The sequence below is a fragment of the Heptranchias perlo genome, unplaced genomic scaffold (assembly GCF_035084215.1).
Source record: "Heptranchias perlo isolate sHepPer1 unplaced genomic scaffold, sHepPer1.hap1 HAP1_SCAFFOLD_70, whole genome shotgun sequence".
Classification (NCBI taxonomy): Eukaryota; Metazoa; Chordata; class Chondrichthyes; order Hexanchiformes; family Hexanchidae; genus Heptranchias; species Heptranchias perlo.
The window spans coordinates 1495025-1515607 of NW_027139729.1; the positions used below are offsets into that span (position 1 = coordinate 1495025).

The window sequence follows — 20583 nt, forward strand, 5'->3', positions numbered from 1 at the left end:
GTGTGACACTTTGAGATGTGATGCTTTGAGATGTGACACTTTGAGGTGTGACACCTTGAGGTTTGACACTTTGAGGTGTGACACTTTGAGATGTGATGCTTTGAGATGTGACACTTTGAGATGTGACACCTTGAGGTTTGACACTTTGAGGTGTGACACTTTGAGATGTGACACTTTGAGGTGTGACACCTTGAGGTTTGACACTTTGAGGTGTGACACTTTGAGATGTGATGCTTTGAGATGTGACACTTTGATATTTGATAATTTGAGATGTGACACTTTGAGGTGTGATACTTTGAGATGTCAAACTTTGAGATGTGCCCCTTTGAGATGTGACACTGTGAGATGTGACACTTTGAGATGTGACATTTTGAGGTGTAACACTTTGAGATGTGAAACGTTGAGATGTGACACTTTGAGGTGCTACAATTTGAGATATGACACTTCAAGATTTGGCACTTTGAGATGTCAAAATCTGTATCTTGACACCCTGAAATGTGACTCTCTGAAGTGTGACACTGGAGTGTGGCATTTTAAGGCTTGACAGTTTCAAGTGTGACACTTTTTGCCGTGACCAGACACGCGCGACTGTTAATACCTGTAGAGCTCGCTATCTAAAACTAGAACGTGTCCAAGAACCATTAACAAACCGGCTGTTATTGTCCTTACTGGCTAAGACCGATGTTTTTGGGAGGCAAATAACAAACTTGGTTTTCCCACTGCAGGTAGTTAGTGGGCCTGATCGCTGAAGGAACGACTTTTGTAACGAGGTCCAGAGCTCCCAGTTTGCACAGCCGGTCTCCTATCTCAAAATGAACGGGTTAGCTCTTTGCTTTGTGATGGGTGAGTATTAACACAACTTCCCTGCATGCACAGAAGGGCCGGAATGTCTCACAACAACGACATAGATCTGTAGCGCCGAATGGCCTGTTTCTGTGCTTTAAATTCTATGTAACAACAACAACTTGCATTGATATACAGCCTTTAACGTAGTAAAACTTCCAAAAATGCTTCGTAGCAGTGTAAATCAGGCAAAAATATGACTCCTTGCCACATTAGGCGATATTGCGACACGTGACCAAAAGCTTGGTCAAAGAGGTAGTTTATAACCTAGAAACACAGAAAATAGGAGCATGAGTAGGCCCTTCGGCCCTTCGGGCCTGCTCCGCCATTCAAAATGATCATGGCTGATCGTCTAACTCAGTACCCTGTTCCAGCTTTTTCCCAATATCCCTTGTCCCTTTAGCACTTAAGCAGTGTATTTAAGGTGGAGAGAGAAATGGAGAAGGGAGGGAATTCCAGAGCTTAGGTCCTAGGCAGCTGAAGGTACGGCTGCCAATGGTGGAGCGAATAAAATCGGGGATGCGCAAGAGAAAATTGTACTGAATTGATTGCAGAGAATTCAGACGGTTGTAGGGCTGGAGGAGGTTACAGAGATAGGGAGGGGCGAGGGCCATGGAGGGATTTGAACAGGAGGGTGAGGATTGTAGGGCTGGAGGAGGTTACAGAGATAGGAAGGAATTGTACACAATTACAGTGACATTAAGCAAATTTAAACCAATCATTCTAAACTGTCGGCTGTCGCTTTTATCTTCTCGGATTCATTTCAGTGTCAGAATTGTCCTGGGAAGTTGCAATCTTCGATTTGATACAAGCTAACCCCCCAAACTGCGGAGCAGAGTCCCTGACACCCAAAGGAGAGATTTCCTTTGCACAACAAATTTTAAACCGTTTTTCATATAATCTTCCTTCTGTGTCATTTTTTTGACACATTGTTTACGGGAGAGAAAAATGTTACCTGTTAATAAAATCTCATGATGTATTTTAATGAAACCATGACAATTCAGGTGTCAGCCGTGGCTCAGTGTCTGAACCCTCACCTCTCAGTCATGAAGGCCGTAGTTTCAAGCACTTCTCCAGAGACCTAAGCAGGCCCACACTCCCTGGTGCCAGTACTGAGGGAGTGCTGCTCTGTCGGAGGTGCCGTCTTTCGGATGAGACGTTAAACCAAGGCCCAGTCTGCCCTCTCAGGTGGACGTAAAAGATCCCACGGCCACTATTGTTCTCCCCCCTGAACTGGCCTCAACCAACATCACGAAAAAAGCAGATTATCTGGTCATTATCACATTGCTGTTTGTGGGATCTAGTTTTGCGCAAAATTGGCTGCCGCGTTTCCTACATTACAACAGTGAGTGCACTTCAAAAAAATCCCTCATTGGCTGTAATGTTTGGGATGTCCTGAGGTGGTGAAAGACGCTGTTGAAATGCACCTTCTTTCTTTCTTTTGTCCATGAATTGTCTTTATTTGACCTTGGAACTAATCCTCGTTTTCCTTCTTTCTCCCCCCAGCGATTCTCAGCCAGCAGCAGGCCGTTCTTCCTCAGGGTCAGTCTTCAGGTTTCCATTGAGAGAATGAACGTTTACTGGTGATATTTACAATGTTGCAAATCTTTTTAGTTTTTTATTTTAACGGAAGATTGCCCCAATCAGCCACTCTACGAGAGCAACGTGCTGAGCTTTTGAAAGGCTGAACGTTACTGTTCCACCAATATTCCTGCCTCCTCCAGCAGATTAGCTGGAAGTTCATCACAATTGTTGTTTTGTGGGACCTTGCTGTGCATAAGTTGGAAAGAAACAGCTTGCATTTATATAGCGCCTTTCACGACATCCCAAAGCACTTCACAGCCAATGAAGTACTTTTTTGAAGTGCAGTCACTGTTATAATGTAGCGAAATGCAGCTGCTAATTTGAGCATAGCAAGATCCCACAAACACGACCAGATAATCTGTTTTAGTGATGTTGCTTGAGGAATAGAGAATGTCATGGGATCTTTTACGTCCGCCTGAGAAGGCAGACGGGACTTCAGTTTAAAGTGTCATCTGAAAGACAGCACATCCGACAGCGCAGTGCTCCCTCAGTACGGGCACCGGGAATGTCAGCCTGGATTATGGGCTCAAGCCCCTGGAGTGGGGATTAAACCCATGTCCTTCTGACTCAGAAGCGAGAATGCTACCACGGAGACACAGCTCACTCCCTATTTAGCTGCTAGGTTGACCTACATGCCAACAGTAACTGAACTTGAAAGACACTGAAATGGCTGTGAAGTGATTTTGGACGTCCTGAGGTCGCGAAAGGCGCTATGTAAATGCAAATTCTGTCTTTGAGCATTGACAAAATAATGTCCCACACTGTATTTTCTACCCTCAATCCACATTATTGTTTCTGTTTTGTTGCAGATACACTGACTAAACCGCAAATTGCTCTCAGTGAACAGACTGGTGTTTACTGGCGAGGGGAGAATATCAGCATTACCTGCACTGGACACAAAGAATCTGGGAATAGCACATTTTATTTGTACAGAGATAAGCAAATATTGACAAGTCCCCGCATCTATGTGGAGAATAACAGCGCCATATTCACAGTTAATGCATCAAACCCAGAAGGCGGGTATCAGTGTCAATATGGAAGAGAGATCTCCGGGGAATGGATCAAGTCACCTCGTAGCCGAGATGTGAGGATCATTGTCACAGGTGAGTGACAGGCACCTGAGATTGGGGCGAGATCCTGGTTACAAGGTGGGAGAATCATTGTCACAGGTGAGTGACAGGCTCCTGAGATTGGGGCGAGAACCTGGTTACAAGGTGGGAGAATCATTGTCACAGGTGAGTGGTGGGCAACTGAGATTGGGGCGAGATCCTGGTTACAAGTTTGGAGAATCATTGTCACAGGTGAGTGATGGGCACCTGAGATTGGGGCGAGATCCTGGTTACAAGGTGGGAGAATCATCGTCACAGGTGAGTGATGGGCACTAAAGATCTGCGATATACCCTGGTCAACCAACAACAACTTGCATTTATATAGCGCCTTTAACGTAGTGAAACGTCCCAAGGTGTTTCACAAGAGCGATTATCAAATATAATTTGACACTGAGCCAAATAATGAGATATCAGGAGAGGTGACCAAAAGCTCGCCAAAGGGGTAGGTTTTGAGAAGCGTCTTAAAGTTGGAGAGAGAGCCAAAAGAAAGAAAGGCTTGCATTTACAAAGAGCTTTTCGTGACCTGAAGATGTCCCAAAGCGATTTACAGCCAATGCAATATTTTTAAAGTGTAGTCACGGTTGTAATGTCGGAAATGCGGCAGCCAATTTGCGCACAGCAAGGTCCCACAATCAGCAATGAGATAAATGACCAGATAATCTGTTTTTATTGATGTTGGTTGATGGCTAAATATTGGCCAGGACACTGGGGATAACTCCCCTGCCCTTCTTCGATATAGTGCTGTGGGATCTTTTACGTGCACCTGAGAGGGCAGACGGGGTCTCGCTTTAACGTCTCATCTGAAAGACGGTAGACGATAGGGAGGCGGAAAGATTTAGGGAGGGAGGTCCAGAGCTTATGGCCTCGGCATCTGAAGGCATGGCCGATAATGGTGGAGCGATTAAAGTTGGGGATGCACAAGAGGCAAGAATTGGAGGAGCGCAGAGATCTCAGAGGGTTGTCGGGTTGGAGGAGGTTACAGAGATAGGAGGGGTGAGGTCATGGAGGGATTTGAAAACAAGGATGAGAATTTTAAAATCGAGATGAAGCCGGAACGAGAGCCAATGTAGGTCAGTGAGCATAGGGTTGATGGGTGAACGGTAATCGGTACGAGTTAGGATACGGGCAGCAGAGCTTTGAATGAGTTCAAGTTTATGGATGATGAAAGATGGGAGGCCGACTGGGAGAGTATTCGAATAGTCAAGTCTAGAGGTAACAAAGTCATGGATGAGGGTTTCAGCAGCAGTTGAGCTGAGGCAGGGTCAAATAGGATGCCAAGTTTGCGAAGGGTCTGGTTCAGCCTCAGACAGTGGCTGGAGAGAGGGGTGGATTCGGTGGATAGGTAACGGAGTTTTTGGCGGGGACCAAAGACAATGGCTTCGGTCTTCCCAATAATTAGTTGGAGGAAATTTTTGCTTATTGAGTACTATATGTCGGACAAGCAGTGTGACAAATGAAAGACAGTGGAGGGGTCGTGGGAGGTGCTTGTGAGGTAGAGATGGGTTTCATCAGAGTACATGCGGAATCTGACGTTATATTTTCGGATGATGTTGGGCAAATCATTGTCACCGGTAAGTGATGGGCACGTTAGATTGGAGAGAGACTCTGGTAAACTAAGGTGGGAGAATCATCGTCACTAATAAGTGATAGGCACCTGAGATTGGAGAAAGAGTCTGGTAAACAAAGCAGTAGAATCATTGTCACGAGTAAGTGACGGAGACCTGAGATTGGAGAGAGACTCTGGTAAACTCAAGTCGGAGAACCATTGTCACGAGTAAGTGATGGAGCCCTGAGATTGGAGAGAGACTCTGGTAAACTCAGGTAGGAGAACCATTGACACCGTTAAGTGATGGAGACCTGAGATTGGAGAGAGACTCTGGTCAACCAAGGCAGTAGAATAATTGTCACCGGTAAGTGATGGGTACTAGAGATCTGAAGAGATCCAAGAGCCATGGAAATCCGGCTGAAATATAATGAATCTTTGCCAATTCCCATTAGTAGTTGATTATATTGACGCCGAATGCTTCGCTGAAATAGCTGAGACGGGAATTCCATGCAGAATCACTTAAGTTTTGCAAGTCAATTGTCCCTGGCGTGATTTTAAGTCTGGAAGACGCAAAGTGGTCTGAATTTAGAAAGCACAAGATATTATGAGAAAGTGGCTGATTTATTTTTGCTGGGACAGGGAGGGATTTGAGGGTGTTCGCCGTCGCACTGAACTCGGTGAACAGTCCAGCACAGCTCACATTTCCTTGCAAGTCAATTTCTTAAATGTCATCATGGAGGCAACAGAGCACTTTAAAAAAAAAATCTATGCTCAATTTAGAAAGCTACGCAGGTGGTTCAATGAGCAGGACTGAACACTCTTGTGACCTGGTCTGAGTTTTTCCATCCCTTGAGAAGCCCGAACCCCCGTGGGACTATACACCAGGACTGGAGCACCACAGCGCTACCACTGGCGGGAGGGTGCGTTTCCCATTGTAAAAGTTTACATGGAATTTTTAATCGAAAAAGTTATTTGTCGGAACATGGGAACAACCCCTCGAGCCCGTTACGCCATTTAACTAGATCCTGGCTGATCTGTATCTCAACTCCATCTACCCGCCTTGTTTCCATAACCCTGAATACCATTGTCTCACAAAAATCCATCAATCTCAGTTTTGAAATTTTCTATTGATCCCCAGCCTCAACAGATTTTTGGGGGAGAGATTTCCAGATTTCTACTGCAGTTGGCGGAAGAATTGCTTCCTTACATCACCCTTGAATAGCCTAGCTCTAATTTTAACGTCATGCCCCCTTGTTCTGGACTCCCCCACCAGAGAAAATATTTTCTCTCTCTCCACCGATCAAACCCTTTAATCACCTTAAACACCTTAATTAGATCACCCCTTAATCTTCTCCACTCGTGGGAATACAAGCCTCGTCTGTGCAACCTGTCCTCAGAATGTAACCACTTATGTCCCGGTATCATTCTGGTGACTCTCTGCTGCATCCCCTCCAAGGTCAATATATCCCTCCTGAGAAGCGGTGCCCAGTACAATAAATAGGGTCTAACCAGAGCTTTGCATAGCTGCAACATGCACAGGAAGTGTGTGCAGATGTACGATTGTAAAAGTTGATCGTTACATGTCTTACTGCGTTCAGCATCGATATTTTCTCCCTGACAGATCGTCCCCCCAAGCCAACAATCTACATATACCGACAGGTCAAGGTGTTCGTGAAAGGAGAGCGTATGAAGCTGGTGTGTGTAGCTCGGACTCCCACTCGAGGCCACTACTTTTACTTGTACCGAGGCACTGAGGAGGAATCGGCCCAGTTTCAGAGGGCCGAGTCTTGGAGCTTGTTTGTCATCTTCGAGGTCCAGGACATTGTGGAGGTCGGGACGCAAGAGTACACGTGTTCCTATTGGAGGCGGGTGTCGGGGCGGGAGATATTCGCAGAGCGCAGTGACCCTGTGGCCGTGACTGTAATCGGTACAACGATCTTTTTTTACACTTATTTATCGACCCACTTGTGAAATGTGGACGGCAGAGAAGCAATATTATGCCTCCCGCTACTCGGGAGGTGGTTGGAGAGGGTGAAAAGCTTCTCCCTAATCTCCCTTCCCAATCCAAGCTTCATTATCCCGACAACATGAGGAAGTTATGCTTAAACCTTTATCAATCACTGGTTAGGCCTCAGCTGGAGTATTGTATCCGATTCTGAGCACAGTGCTTTAGGAAGGATGTCAAGGCCTTATAGAGGGTGCAGGGGAGATTTACCAGAATGGTACCAGGGATGAGGGACTTCAGTTATATGGAGAGACTGGAGAAGCTGGGATTGTTCTCCTTGGAGCAGAGACGGTTTAGGGGAGATTTAATAGAGGGGTTGAAAATGAGGAGGGGTTTTGATGGAGTCGATGGGGAGAAACTGTTTCCACTGGGGGGAGGGTCGGTCACCAGGGGACACAGATTGAAGGGAATTGGGAGAAGAGCCAGAGCGAGATGAGGGGGATGTATGTTAAGATTTTTTATGATCTGGAATGCACTGCCTGAAAGGGCGGTGGAAGGAGATTCAATAGTTACATTCGAACGGGAATTAGATACATACCTGAAAAGGAAAGCACTGTAAGGCAATGGGGAAAGAGCAGGGGAGTGGGACTAATCGGATCACTCTTTCAAAGAGCAGGCACAGGCATGATGGGCCGAATGGGCTCCTTCCGTGCTGTTGGATTCTATGATTCCATAACGTCCAGGATTGATTGTCTTTCACTCATTCTGAATCACTGTGGGCAGTTTTTTTTATTGCCATCCTCACGCACAGGAATGTGCAGCTTTACGGCAGGACAGTGCTCTTAATGTGATCTAACCAAATTTCAATATAAGTTTAACATAATCTTTCAGCTTTTGAACTCTGTTCCTTTAGAATTGAACCCCAGTACTTTGTTTGCATTTCTTACAGCCTTGTTAACCTGCGTCAATACTTTTAATAATACAACTAGCTCTTTTATTTTTTATTCAGAGCGTCCCACCAAACCGAGGATTGCCCCTGAGGGGAAATACCGTGTCTTCGTCGATGGGGAGCTTGTGAGAGTTACGTGCACGGCTCCCTCCCCCGTTGGAAACGCCACCTTTCACTTGTACCAAGGCGGAGAGAAGAAACCGGTCGCCTCCGAGACGAGCCAATCGGCCAATAGTTCCGCCACGTTTGACATCACCAACATACTGGGCGTCGCCATCAAACATTACGCATGTGGCTACGTCACATCCGTGTCTGAGAGACTGATCGAGTCGGAGCGCAGCGACTCAGTGAAGATAGTCGTGGAGAGTAAGTCACTGTTGTTTCCTTAACACAACGGGAGAGGGGTTAGCACTTAGTTTATGGGCCTTATTTTCTGTGGTAAATAGGAGGCTTCAGAATGACCTTGATCGTAATCCGTGACTCAGTGAGTCGTAAGGTTCAGGTTTCAAGTCCAGTGCAGAAAATTGAGCACATAAACCAGCCCTACAATTATCATCCCCGTGTTCAAATCCCTCCGCAGCCCACGCCCCTCCCTATCGCTGTAACTTCCTCCAGCCCTGTAATTCTCATCCTCGTATTCAAATCCATCCATGACATCCTATCTCTGTAATCTCCTCCAGCCATATAATTATCATCTTTGTGTTCTAGCCCTCGCCCCCACCCTATATCTGTGACATCTTCCAACCCTACAATTCTCATCCTCTTGTTCAGAGCACTCGCCCCCACTCTATCTCTGTAACGTTCTCCAACCCTAGAATTCTCATCCTTCCGTTCAAATCCCTCCATGGCCCCGCCCCCTCCCTTTCTCTCTAACCTCCTCCAGCGCTACAACTTTCCCGAGAACTCTGATTTCCTCCAATTCTGGCTTCTTGCCCATCCACCACTCCCTTCGCTCCACCATTGGGACGTGTCTTCAGCTGCCTTGACCATAAGCTCGGGAATTCCCTCCCTAAACCTCTCCAGCTCTCTCTCGTTTAAAACGCCCTCGAAACCATACCTTTTTGACCAAGCTTTTGGTCATTTGTCTTAATATCACCTTGTGTGGCTCAGTGTCAATTTTTGTTTATCAATCCTTGGGACGCTTTACTACGTTAAAGGCACTATATAAATACAAGTTGTTGCTATTGTTGACATTGCGGTACCGAGGGAATGTTGCACTGTCGGAGGTGCCGTATGATTCGACCAATGTTTGAAAGTGCCTTTTCTTCGCCTCCACTTACCCCCCCACTCCCCATCCATTGCAGTCCGCTTGGTGAGACCGTATCTCTATTTCCAAGGAGTGACCAGGACGTTGGAGGTGGGAGAATCGGCCAGGCTTGTGTGCCAGGGAGCTTTTGAAGATCGTGACAGCACCTTCTACTTGTACAAGGACAGCCAGGAGGAGGCGCTGTTGTCCAAGTCCCCCAGAGACATGACGTTTCACGTCGCCTTCGACATCAGGGACACCTTGATCAACGGGACCGAGTATTACTCGTGCGCCTATCGGAGACGGCTGACCCAGCGGACAGTGCTGTCGGGCCGCAGTAACTCCTTGGCGATAACCGCGCACAGTAAGCTTTTCGGTTTTTGAATCATTGTGCTGATTGGCAGCCAGATCATTACCAATCATTGGAACATAGCAACCATTAGGCGCTAAAAGACCAAGGTCCATCGAGCACGCCTTCCAATCCCATGATACTACGATAATGTAGAGAGCCATTGACTAAAGGTAGCAACCGATCATAGAATCTTACAGCAAAGAAGGAGACCGTTCGGTCCATCGTGCCTATGCTGGCTCTTTGAAAGAGCTATCCAATTAGAATCATGGAATCTTACAGCACAGAAAGAGGCCATTCAGTCCATTGTGCCTTTGCCGACTCTATGAAAAAGCTATCCAATTAGTCCCACTCCCCCTTCCCCTTTCCCCAGGGCCCTGCAATTTTGTCCCCCTTCAAGTAATTATCCAATTTCCTATGGAAAGTTATTATTGAATCAGCTTCCACCACATTTCAGGCAGTGAATTCCAGATTATAATAACTTGCTGCATGAAAAAAAAATCCTCAATTCCAGTTGTTTTGCCAATTATCTTAAAGCTTCGTCATCTGGTTACGGGTCCTCCTGCCAGTGGAAACAATTTCTCTTTATTTAGTGGAACAAAATCCCTCATAATTTTGAACACATCTATTAAATCTCCCCTTAACCTTCTCTGATCCAAAGAAAACAACCCCAGCTTCTCGAGTCTCTCCACGTAACTGAAATTACTCATCACTGGTACTATTCTGGAAAATCTCCTCTGCACCCTCTCCAAGGGCTTGACATCCTTCCTAAAGTGGGGGCACAATACTCCTGCTGAGGATGAACCGGAGTTTTAAAGAAGTTTAACTATCACTTCCTTACTTTTGTGCTCTAAGTCTCTATTTCCAAAACCCAGCATCCCGTATGGCTTTCTTTGACAGCTTCATCATTCCAGCCACCTTCAAGATTTACACACATGAACACTCAGGTCTCTCTGTTCCTGCACACCCTCACTCAGACAGTGGGGAGAAAGGATCTTAGCACTGAAAATCAGGATGTTGAATCAGTATGGGTGGAACTCAGAAATAACAAGGGTCAGAAAACACTGATGGGAGTAGTTTACAGGCACCCTAACAGTAGTTATCAGGAAATTAGAGGAGCATTTAACAAGGGTAATGCAATAATCACGGGCGACTTTAATCTTCATATAGACTGGGCAATCCAACCTGGCAAAAATAGTTTGGATGACGAATTCTTGGAATAAATTCGAGACAGTTTTCTAGAACAATATTTCGAGGAGCCAACTAGTGAACAGGATATTTTAGATCGAGTATTGTGCAATGAGACAGGATTAATTAGTAATCTTATAATAAAGGATCCTCTAGGGAAGAGTGATCATAATATGATAGAATTTCATGTTGAGTTTGAGAGTGATGTAGTTAAGTCCGAAACTAGGGCCTTAAATTTCAACAAGGCCAATTATGTCGGTATGAGGGGTGAGTTGGTTAAGGTAGATTAGGAAATTAGATTAAAAGATATGGTCGATAAGCAGTGGTGAACATTTAAATAAATAATTCATAATTCCCAGCGAATATCTATACTCGTGAGGAATAAAGAACTCCACAGGGAAAGTGATCCAACTAGAGAAGTTAAGGATAGTATTAGTTTAAAAGAGGCTTGCAATGTTGTTAAAATGTAGTAAGCCTGAGGATTGGGAGGATTTTAGAATCCAGCAAAGGGTGACCAAGAAATTGATAAAGTGGGAGGACATTGAATATGAGAGTAAACTAGCAAGAATATAAAAACCGATTGTAAGAGCTTCTACTAGTATATAAAAAGGAAGAGATTAGTGAAAGTAAACGTGGGTCCCTTGGAGGCAGATACAGGAGAAATTATAATGGGGAATAAGGAAATAGAAGAGCAGTTAAATAAATATTTTATATCTATCTTCACAGTGAAAGACACAATAAAACATAGGGAAATAGTGGGGAAACAAGTTTCTAATGAGAGGGAGGAACTTGAAGGAATTAATTTTAGTAAAGAAAAAGTTTTTGATAACATTAATGGGACTAAAAGCCAATCAATACTTTAGCCCTAATGGCCTACAGCTTAAGGTTTAAAAAGAGCTGGCTGCAGAGATATTCGATGCATGGGTTGTGATCTTCCAAAATCCCCTAGATTCCAGAACGTCCCAGTGGATTGGAAAGTAGCAAATGTAATCCCGCTATTCAAGAAAGGAGGGAGAGAGAAAACAGGGAACTATAGGCTAGTTAGCCTGACATCAGTGGTAGGAAAAATGAAAAAAATCTATTACTAAGAATCGAGTAACAGGACACTTAGAAAGTAATCTTGTGATTAGGAAAAGTCAACGCGGTTTTATGAAAGTGAAATCGTGTTTGAAAAATCTATTAGATTGTTTTGAGGGTGTAAATCGAAAGGGTAGGTAAGGGGAACCAGTGGATGTCATATATTTGGATTTTCAAAAGGCATTCGAAAAGGTGCCAAATAAAAGGTTGTTACACAAGATTAGGGCTCATGGGATTGGGTGTAACATATCTGCATGGATTGAGGATTGGTTAACGGACAGAAAGCAGAGAGTAGGAATAAACGTGTCATTTTTGGGTTGGCAGGTTGTAACTAGTGGGCTGCCCGAAGGATCAGTGCTTGGACCTCAGCTATTTACAATCTATATTAATGACTTAGATGAAGGGACCGAGTTTAATGTATCCAAGTTTGCTGATGATACAAAGGCAGGTGGGAAAGTAAGCTGTAAGGAGGATGCAAATTGTCTGTAAAGGGATATAGACAGGTTGAGTGGACAAGAAGGTGGCAGCTGGAGTATAATGTGGGGAAATGTGAGCTTATTCACTTTGGTAGGAAAAATAGAAAAACGTAACATCTTTTAAATGGTGAAAAACTATTAAATGTTGGTGTTCAGAGGGATTTGGGTGTCCTTATACACGAAAAACAGGATGTTCACATACAGGTAGAGCAAGCAATTAGGAAGACAAATGGATGTTGGCTTTTATTGCAAGGAGATTGGAGTACAAGAGTAAGGAAGTCTTGCTGTAATTGTTCAGGGCTTTATTAAGACGACACGAGGAGTACTATGTGCAGTTTTGGTCTCCTTACCTAAGGAGGGATACACATGCCTTAGGGGAAGTGCAGCAAAGGTTCACTAGATTGATCCCTGGAATGAGAGGGCTGCCCTATGAGGAAAGATTGAGTAGAATGGGCAGATACTGTGTGGAGTTTAGAAGAATGAGAGGTGATCTCGTTGAAACCTATAAGATTCCAAGAAGGCTGGACAGGGCAAATGCTGAGAGGATGTTCCCCCTGGCCGGAGAATCTAGAACTAGGGGACATAGTCTCAGGTTAAGTGGTCGGATATTTAAGACTGAGATGAGGAGGAATTTCTTCACTCAGAGGGTTGTGAATATTTAGAATTCTCTCGCCCAGAGGGCTGTGGATACTGAGCCGTTGATTATAGTCAAGCCTGAGATGGATGGATTTTTGATTCTAAGGGAATCAAGGGATATGGTGATCGGGCGGGAAAGTGGAGTTGAGGTCACAGATCAGGCATGATCTGATTGAATTGCGGAGCAGGCTCGAGGGGCCGTATGGCCTACTCCTGCTCCTAATTCTTATGTTCTGATTTATTTATTTTTATTTACCACAGATCCGCTCACAAAACCAGAGCTGATCCTTAATGTACAGACGGGCAAGTATTGGAAAGGACAAGTCATGACCATGACGTGTGAGGGAGACGTGCGGGAGCCGGACGGTTACTTTTATTTTTACAGAGATGGGCAACCTGCATACGTTGGGGAGCCCCACAGCTTTCAAACCGTCAGTATTCTGGGTCCAAACAGGGTGGGAATCTACCAGTGTAAGTACGCAATGGACGCCCCTGGAAAATGGTTCGAATCCCCATTCAGTGATGGCGTGAGAGTGACTGAGATAGGTAAGTGATCACGGGAGAATCAATCCCCAACCTGTTAAACTGTGGGGAATAAATCTATGGATTGTTTATAAAAATTCATCAACCTTGTCCTGCCGTTGTTCCAATTTTTGATCACCCTACTCTGTCAACAAATACCACAGTAAATTGCTGTGTCAACATTTTTGGTCACGCTTTTTACAAAGGATTGCACAGAATTTAAAGCACAGAAACAGGCTATTCGGCCCAACTGGTCCATGCCCGTATTCATGCTCTTCACGAGCCTTCTCCTGCCCCTCTTAATCTAACCCTATCAGCATAACTTTTTATCCCTTTCTCCATCATGTACCTAGTATCATAGAAAGGTTACAGCATGGAAGGAGGCAATTCGGCCCATCGAGTCCGTGCCGGCTCTATGCAAGAGCAATCCAGCTGGTTTCACTCCCCCGCCCTTTCCCCGTAGCCCTGCTTTTTTTTTTCTTTCAAGTACTTATCCATTTCCCTTTTGAAGGCCACGATTGAATCTGCCTCCACCGCCCCCTCGGGCAGTGCATTCCAGATCATGACCACACGCTGTGTTTAAAAAAATATCGTCGTGTCACCTTTTGCCAATCATCTTAAATCTATGTCCGCTGGTTCTTGACCCTTCCGCCAATGGGAACTGTTTCTCTCTATCTGTTCTGTCTAGAACCTTAATGATTTTAAACACCTCGATCAAATCTCCTCTAAACCTCCTCAGTTCCAAGGAACAACCGTAGCTTCTCCAGTCTGTTCACGTAACTAAAGTCCCTCGTCCCTGCAATTATTCCACTAAATCTTTTCTGCACCCTCTCTAAGCCCTTCACATCCTTCCTAAAGTGCGGTGCCCAGAACTGAACACAATATTCCAGTTGTGGTCGAACCAATGTTTTATAAAATTTCATCATGACATCCTTGCTTTTGTACTCTCTGCCTCTATTTATAAAGCCCAGGATCCCGTATGCTTTTTTAACCGCTTTCTCAACCTGCCCTACCACTTTCAACTATTTGTGCACATATACCCTCAGATCTCTCTGTTCCTGTACCCCTTTTAAAGTTGTGCCCTTTGGTTTATGTTGCCTCTCCTCGTCCTTCGTACCGAAATATATCACGTCGCAATTTTCTGCGTTAAATTTCATCTGCCACGTGTCCGCCCATTTCACCAACCTGTCTATATCCTCTTGAAGTCTTTCACTATCCTCCTCACTATTCACTACACTTCCAAGTTTTGTTATCTCATCTAGCTTCCCTTAAACGCATCTATGCTATTTGCCTCAACTACTCCTTGTGGAAGCAAGTTCCACAATCTAAACACTCTCTGGGTAAAAAAGTTACTCCTGAATTCTTTACTGGATTTATCAATGACTATCGTATATTTATGACCTCCAGTTTCTAAGAGAAAAGCGCCCCAGCCTGTTCAACTTTTCCTGATAGGTAGAAACTCTCAGTTCTGGTATAATCCTTGTAACTCTTTGTTGCACCTTCTCCAGTGCCTCCATATGCTTTTTATCGTGTGGAGACCAGAACTGTGCACAATACTCCAAATGTTGGCTAACCAAGGTTTGATATAAGTTTAACAAAACGTTTCTGCTTTTCAATTCTATTCCTCGAGGAATGAACCCCAGTGCTTTGTTTGCATTTTTAATGGCCGTGTTCACTTGTGACACTACTATTAATGAATTGTGAATCTGCACCCTTTGCTTCTATACCCCATTTCGACTCTTATTTCCCAAGGAGAATGTGGCCTCCTTATCCCTCCCACCAAAATGCACCACCTCACACTTATCTATATTGAAATTCTGTCAACATTTACCATTTTAAATTGCTATGTCAACATTTCTGGTCACGCTTTTCTGACAACATTTACCACTGTAAATTGCTATGTCAACATTTTTAGTCACTTTTTCTGTCAAAAGTACTTCATTGGCCGTAAATGCTTTGGGACGTCCTGAGGTCGTGAAAGACGCAATATAAATGAGAGTCCATTCCTTCTTAAAGAGACCTCCAGAATGTAACAGTGACACTAATATTTTGGAATTGTGACATGTCTATCCTTACGTTGCCCCTGTTTTCTTTTGCTCCTCGGTCAAGGTGATCTTCCAAGACCGACGATCACTTTGGAAGGAGGTCACAAGATGTTTGAGGTGGGACAGTCGGTCACCGTGACCTGCGAAGCTCCCTCTGGAGAAGCAGGTCGCAAGTTTTATTTGTACCAAAGCACCGGAATGAGGCCGGTGATGTCTGAGAAGGCAAAACCCTGGAGTCTGTCCGTCACGTTTGACATCAAGGACGTAATGAGACGCGGCGACGATTACTACACGTGTGCTTATCGGAGACGAGAGGCAGAAGAGGAGAAATTCTCTCAGCGTAGCGATCCGCTGAAAGTATCAACTCTGTGTAAGGTTTCTTTTTTATTTACCGAAATTTATAGGTTGGATATTTCTTAAATCATTCTCGGGATGTGAACGTCGCTGGCAAGGCCAGCAATTATTGCCCATCCCTAGTTGCCCCAAGAGAGCTTGGCGGTCGGCTTTCTTCCAGAACCGCTGCAGTTCCCCTCCAAGTCACACACCATCCCGACTTGGAAATATATCGCCATTCCTTCATTGTCGCTGGGTCAAAATCCTGGAACTCCCTTCCTAACAGCACTGTGGGAGAACCGTCACCACACGGACTGCAGCGGTTCAAGAAGGCGGCTCACCACCACCTTCTCGAGGGCAGTTAGGGATGGGCAATAAATGCCGGCCTCGCCAGCGACGCCCACATCCCGTGAACGAATAAAAAAAAAAGTCCTGTGTGTTGAAGGTACTCCCACAATGCTGTTAGGTCCAGGATTTTCACCCAGCGACGATGAAGGAACGGCGAACATACGTCCAAGTCGGGATGGTGTGTGACTTGGAGGGGTACTTGGGAGCGATGCTGTTGGAGGGGTCAGTGTGGAGGGAGCTTAACCTGTATCGAACCCATGCTGTACGTGCCCTGGCTGTGTTTGATGGGACAGTGTAGAGAGAGTTTTATTCTGTATCTAACCCGTGCTGTACCTGCCCTGGGAGTGTTTGATGGGACAGTGTCGACAGAGTTTTACTCTGTATCTAACCCATGCTGTACCTGCCCTGGCTGTGTTTGATGGGACAGTGCAGAGCGAGCTTTACTCTGTATCTAACCCGTGCTGTACCTGCCCTCGGATTGTTTGATGGGACAGTGTAGAGGGAGCTTTACTCTGTATCTATCCCATGCTGTACCTGCCCTGGGAGTGTTTGATGTAACAGTGCAGAGGGAGCTTTACTCTGTAGCTAAATCATGCTGTACCTAACCTGGGAGCGTTTGATGGGACAAGGTAGAGGGAGCTTTACTCTGTATCTAACCCGTGCTGTACCTGCCCTGGGAGCGTTTGATGGGTCAGTGTAGAGGGAGCTTTAATCTGTATCGAACCCGTACTGTACCTGCCCTTGGAGTCTGGTGGGACAGTGTCGAGGGAGCTTTACTCTGTATATAATTTATGTAAAGGCCAAAACTTTACAATGCACTACTGCCTTTTTTAAAATATAGAATTGGGCAGATGTCCAAATCAGTGGTCGCTCTGATCAATTCACTTTATTAATTAATTGATTGACGAGTTTGTTTCGTTCTGACTAACTGGGACCAGTATAGACTGCTGTGTAACATTGTCCTTTAATACGTGTTGTTCCTCATGCAGAACTGTGAGTCACGTTAACCCCAATCGAGGAACATTCATCCTGGGCCAAGGGATTAAGTCTCACGATTGTTTTCTCAAAACATCTGGATCTAATCTCACGTCGCACTTGGAGGAAACGAGAGACAGGCAGTTCCCAATGAGCTGATATATTTGCTTTAACTCATATTGTTTTAATGATGCCGAGAACTTCAGCATAATAATCACTCATGTATCCGCTTAAGGGCTAACGTAGGAACATAGGAACAGGAGTAGGCCATTCAGCCCCTCGAGCCTGTTTCGCCACACCTGCACAGTTAATGTGCACAGGTTTAAATCTGGAATAGGAATGCAGCGACCTCCATTTTTTTCTCTCGGCCCTTCCTTCTCCATTTAACATACAGAGCCTCAAAGGAACATAGGAACAGGAGTAGGCCACTCGGCCCCTCGAACCTGTTCCGCCATTCAATAAGATCATAGCTGATCTGTATCCTACCTCCATTTACCCATTTTGGCTCAATGTCCGTTAATACCCTTGGCGAGCAAAAATCTAATAATTTCAAATTATTAATTGAGCTAGCATCTGCTGCTTTTTGTGGGAGAGAGTTCCACACGTCTACCACCCATTGCGTGAAGAAGTGTTTCCTGACTTCTCTCCTGAATGGCCTGGCTCTGATTTTAAGATGATGTCCCCTTGAGCTAGACTCCTCCACCAGCGAAAAAGGTTTCTCTCTAACTCTTTCAAAAGGCTTTGGATAAAGCACCATATAATAGACTTGTGAGTAAAATTAAAGCCCATGGGATTAAAGGGCCGGTGGCAGCGCGGATATTAAAATTGGCCAGGAGACAGAAAGCCGAGAGTAGTGGTGAACAGTTGTTTTTCAGAATGGGGGGAAGTATACAGTGGTATTCCACAGGGGTCAGTATTAGGACCACTGCTATTTTTTGGTATATATTAATGAACTCGACTTGGTTTTACAGGGCATAGTTTCAAAGCTTGCAGATGAAAAGAAACTCGAAAATTTAGTAAACAATGAGGAGGATAGAAACAGAGTTCAGAAGGACTTAGACAGACTGATAAAATGGGGCAGACACGTGGCAGAAGAAATTTAACGCAGAGAAATGTGAAGTGATACATAGGAAGAATGAGGAGAGGCAAACTAAATGGTACAATTTTAAAGGGAGTGCAGGAACAGAGAGACCTGGGGATGTATGTACACAAATCTTTGAAGATGGCAGGACTCGTTGAGAAGGCTGTTAGAAAAGCATATGGGATTCTGGGCTTTATTAGGTGAGGTATAGAGTACAAAAGCAAGGAAGTTATGCTAAACCTTTATAATCACTGGTCAGGCCTCAGCTGGTGTATTGTGTCCAATTCTGGGCACCACACTTTAGGAAGGATGTCTAGGCCTTAGCGAGTCTGCAGAAGAGATTTTCAAGAATGGGACCAGGGATGAGCGACTTCAGTTATGTGGAGATACTGGAGAAGCTGCGGTTGCTCTCCTTACGGAAGAGAAGGTTAAGGGCCGATTTGATAGATGTGTTCAAAATCATGAAGGGTTTTGATAGAGTAAACAAAGTGAACTGTTCCCAGTGGGAGAAGAGTCCGGAACGAGAGGACACAGATTTAAGGTGATCGGCAAAAGAACAGAGGGGAGATAAAGAAACATTGTTTTTATGCAGCGAGTTGTAATGATCTGGAATGCACTGCCTGAAAGGGTGGTAGAAGCAGATTCAATCGTAACTTTCAGAAGCGAATTGGATAAATATTTGAAGGGAAACACTTGCAGGGCTACGGAGAAAGAGCAGGGGAGTGGGACGAATCGGATCGCTCTTTCAAAGAGCCGGCCCAGCCACGATGGGCCGAATGGCCTCCTCCTGTGCTGTACCTGCTATAATATCCTTTCTAAGGTGCGATGTCCAGAACTGTGCACAGTACTTGAGATGTGATCGGACTAGGGCTTTGTAGCAAAACTACCTCCCCCCGGGCTCTACTCTGATCTCAAGTGCAATTCCTGCATTTCTTTCTTTCCAATGCTCCCTCCGAGATATTCCGTCTCATCTCACTGCCTCTTTCTTCACCAGCCTCACCGACTCCTGACTCTCTATGAAGGCCAACTCTGTCAGGATTTGAACGCCGCTTGCATATCGAGAGAGGCTGCTCCCTTACCCAAGAACAGGGAACCGCTTATCATCTGGTAGGCGATCCTCGGCTTAGCTGATATAGGGGATTCTTCACTGATCCGATAGGGGATTCTTCACTGATCTGATAGGGGATTCATCACTGATCTGATAGGGGATTCTTCACTGTTCCGATAGGGGATTCTTCACTGATCTGATAGGGGATTCTTCACTGATCCGATAGGGGATTCTTCACTGATCTGATAGGGGATTCTTCACTGATCCGATAGGGGATTCTTCACTGATCTGATAGGGGATTCTTCACTGATCCGATAGGGGATTCTTCACTGATCTGATAGGGGATTCTTCACTGATCCGAAAGGGGATTCTTCACCGATCTGATCGGGGATTCTTCACTGATCTGATAGGGGATTCCTCACTGATCTGATAGGGGATTCCTCACTGATCTGATAGTGGATTCCTCACTGATCCGATAGGGGATTCTTCACTGATCTGATAGGGGATTCTTCACTGATCTGATAGGGAATTCATCACTGATCTGATTGTGGATTCATCACTGACCCGATAGGGGATTCTTCACTGATCTAATAGTGGATTCATCACTGATCCGATAGGGGATTCATCACTGATCCGATAGGGGATTCTTCACTGATCTGATAGTGGATTCATCACTGATCTGATAGGGGATTCATCACTGATCTGATGGGGGATTCATCACTGATCTGATGGGGGATTCATCACTGATCCGACAGGGAATGCATCACTGATCTGATAGGGGATTCATCACTGATCTGATGGGGGATTCATCATTGATCTGATAGGGGATTCATCACTGATCTGATGGGGGATTCATCATTGATCTGATAGGGGATTCATCACTGATCTGATGGGGGATTCATCACTGATCTGATAGGGGATTCTTCACTGATCCGATAGGGAATGCATCACTGATCTGATAGGGGATTCATCACTGATCTGATAGGGGATTCATCACTGATCTGATCGTGGATTCTTCACTGATCCGATAGGGGATTCTTCACTGATCCGATAGGGGATTCTTCACTGATCTGATAGGGGATTCTTCACTGATCTGATAGTGGATTCTTCACTGATCTATAATTGAAAGGAGTTTGCTCTGCAATATTACAATCTTTCATTCTTGTTTATATCGCACAAATACAAGTAAGTGGTTTATATTTTAATAGTAAATGCTGCATTCTCCTATTCATTGTTAATAAATCTCTTCTGAAAGTCATCTGTTGTTTGCATCCAAATTTTCA

General features: G+C 44.9%; 2 protein-coding genes across 2 annotated transcripts in view; one reads left to right on the forward strand and one right to left on the reverse strand.

Annotated features, from left to right (window-relative positions):
* LOC137318393 (zinc finger protein 3-like) overlaps positions 1–20583 on the reverse strand; it is a 626361-nt gene that overhangs the window by 481040 nt on the left and 124738 nt on the right. The gene's annotated exons all lie outside the window — the stretch shown is intronic.
* LOC137318383 (alpha-1B-glycoprotein-like) lies at positions 729–20558 on the forward strand. Its single transcript, XM_067981270.1, has 9 exons — positions 729–843; positions 2350–2385; positions 3237–3530; positions 6704–7009; positions 8037–8342; positions 9281–9586; positions 13210–13494; positions 15580–15885; positions 17186–20558. Coding segments are annotated over exons 1-9 (1872 nt in total). The 5' UTR covers positions 729–812; the 3' UTR covers positions 17188–20558.

Coding starts and splice junctions, on each gene's coding strand:
- LOC137318383 (XM_067981270.1), top strand. CDS start 813: ATGAACGGGTTAGCTCTTTGCTTTGTGATGG. Junction 8,343..9,280: donor AGTGAAGATAGTCGTGGAGA/GTAAGTCACTGT, acceptor CATCCATTGCAG/TCCGCTTGGTGAGACCGTAT. Junction 13,495..15,579: donor CGTGAGAGTGACTGAGATAG/GTAAGTGATCAC, acceptor TCCTCGGTCAAG/GTGATCTTCCAAGACCGACG.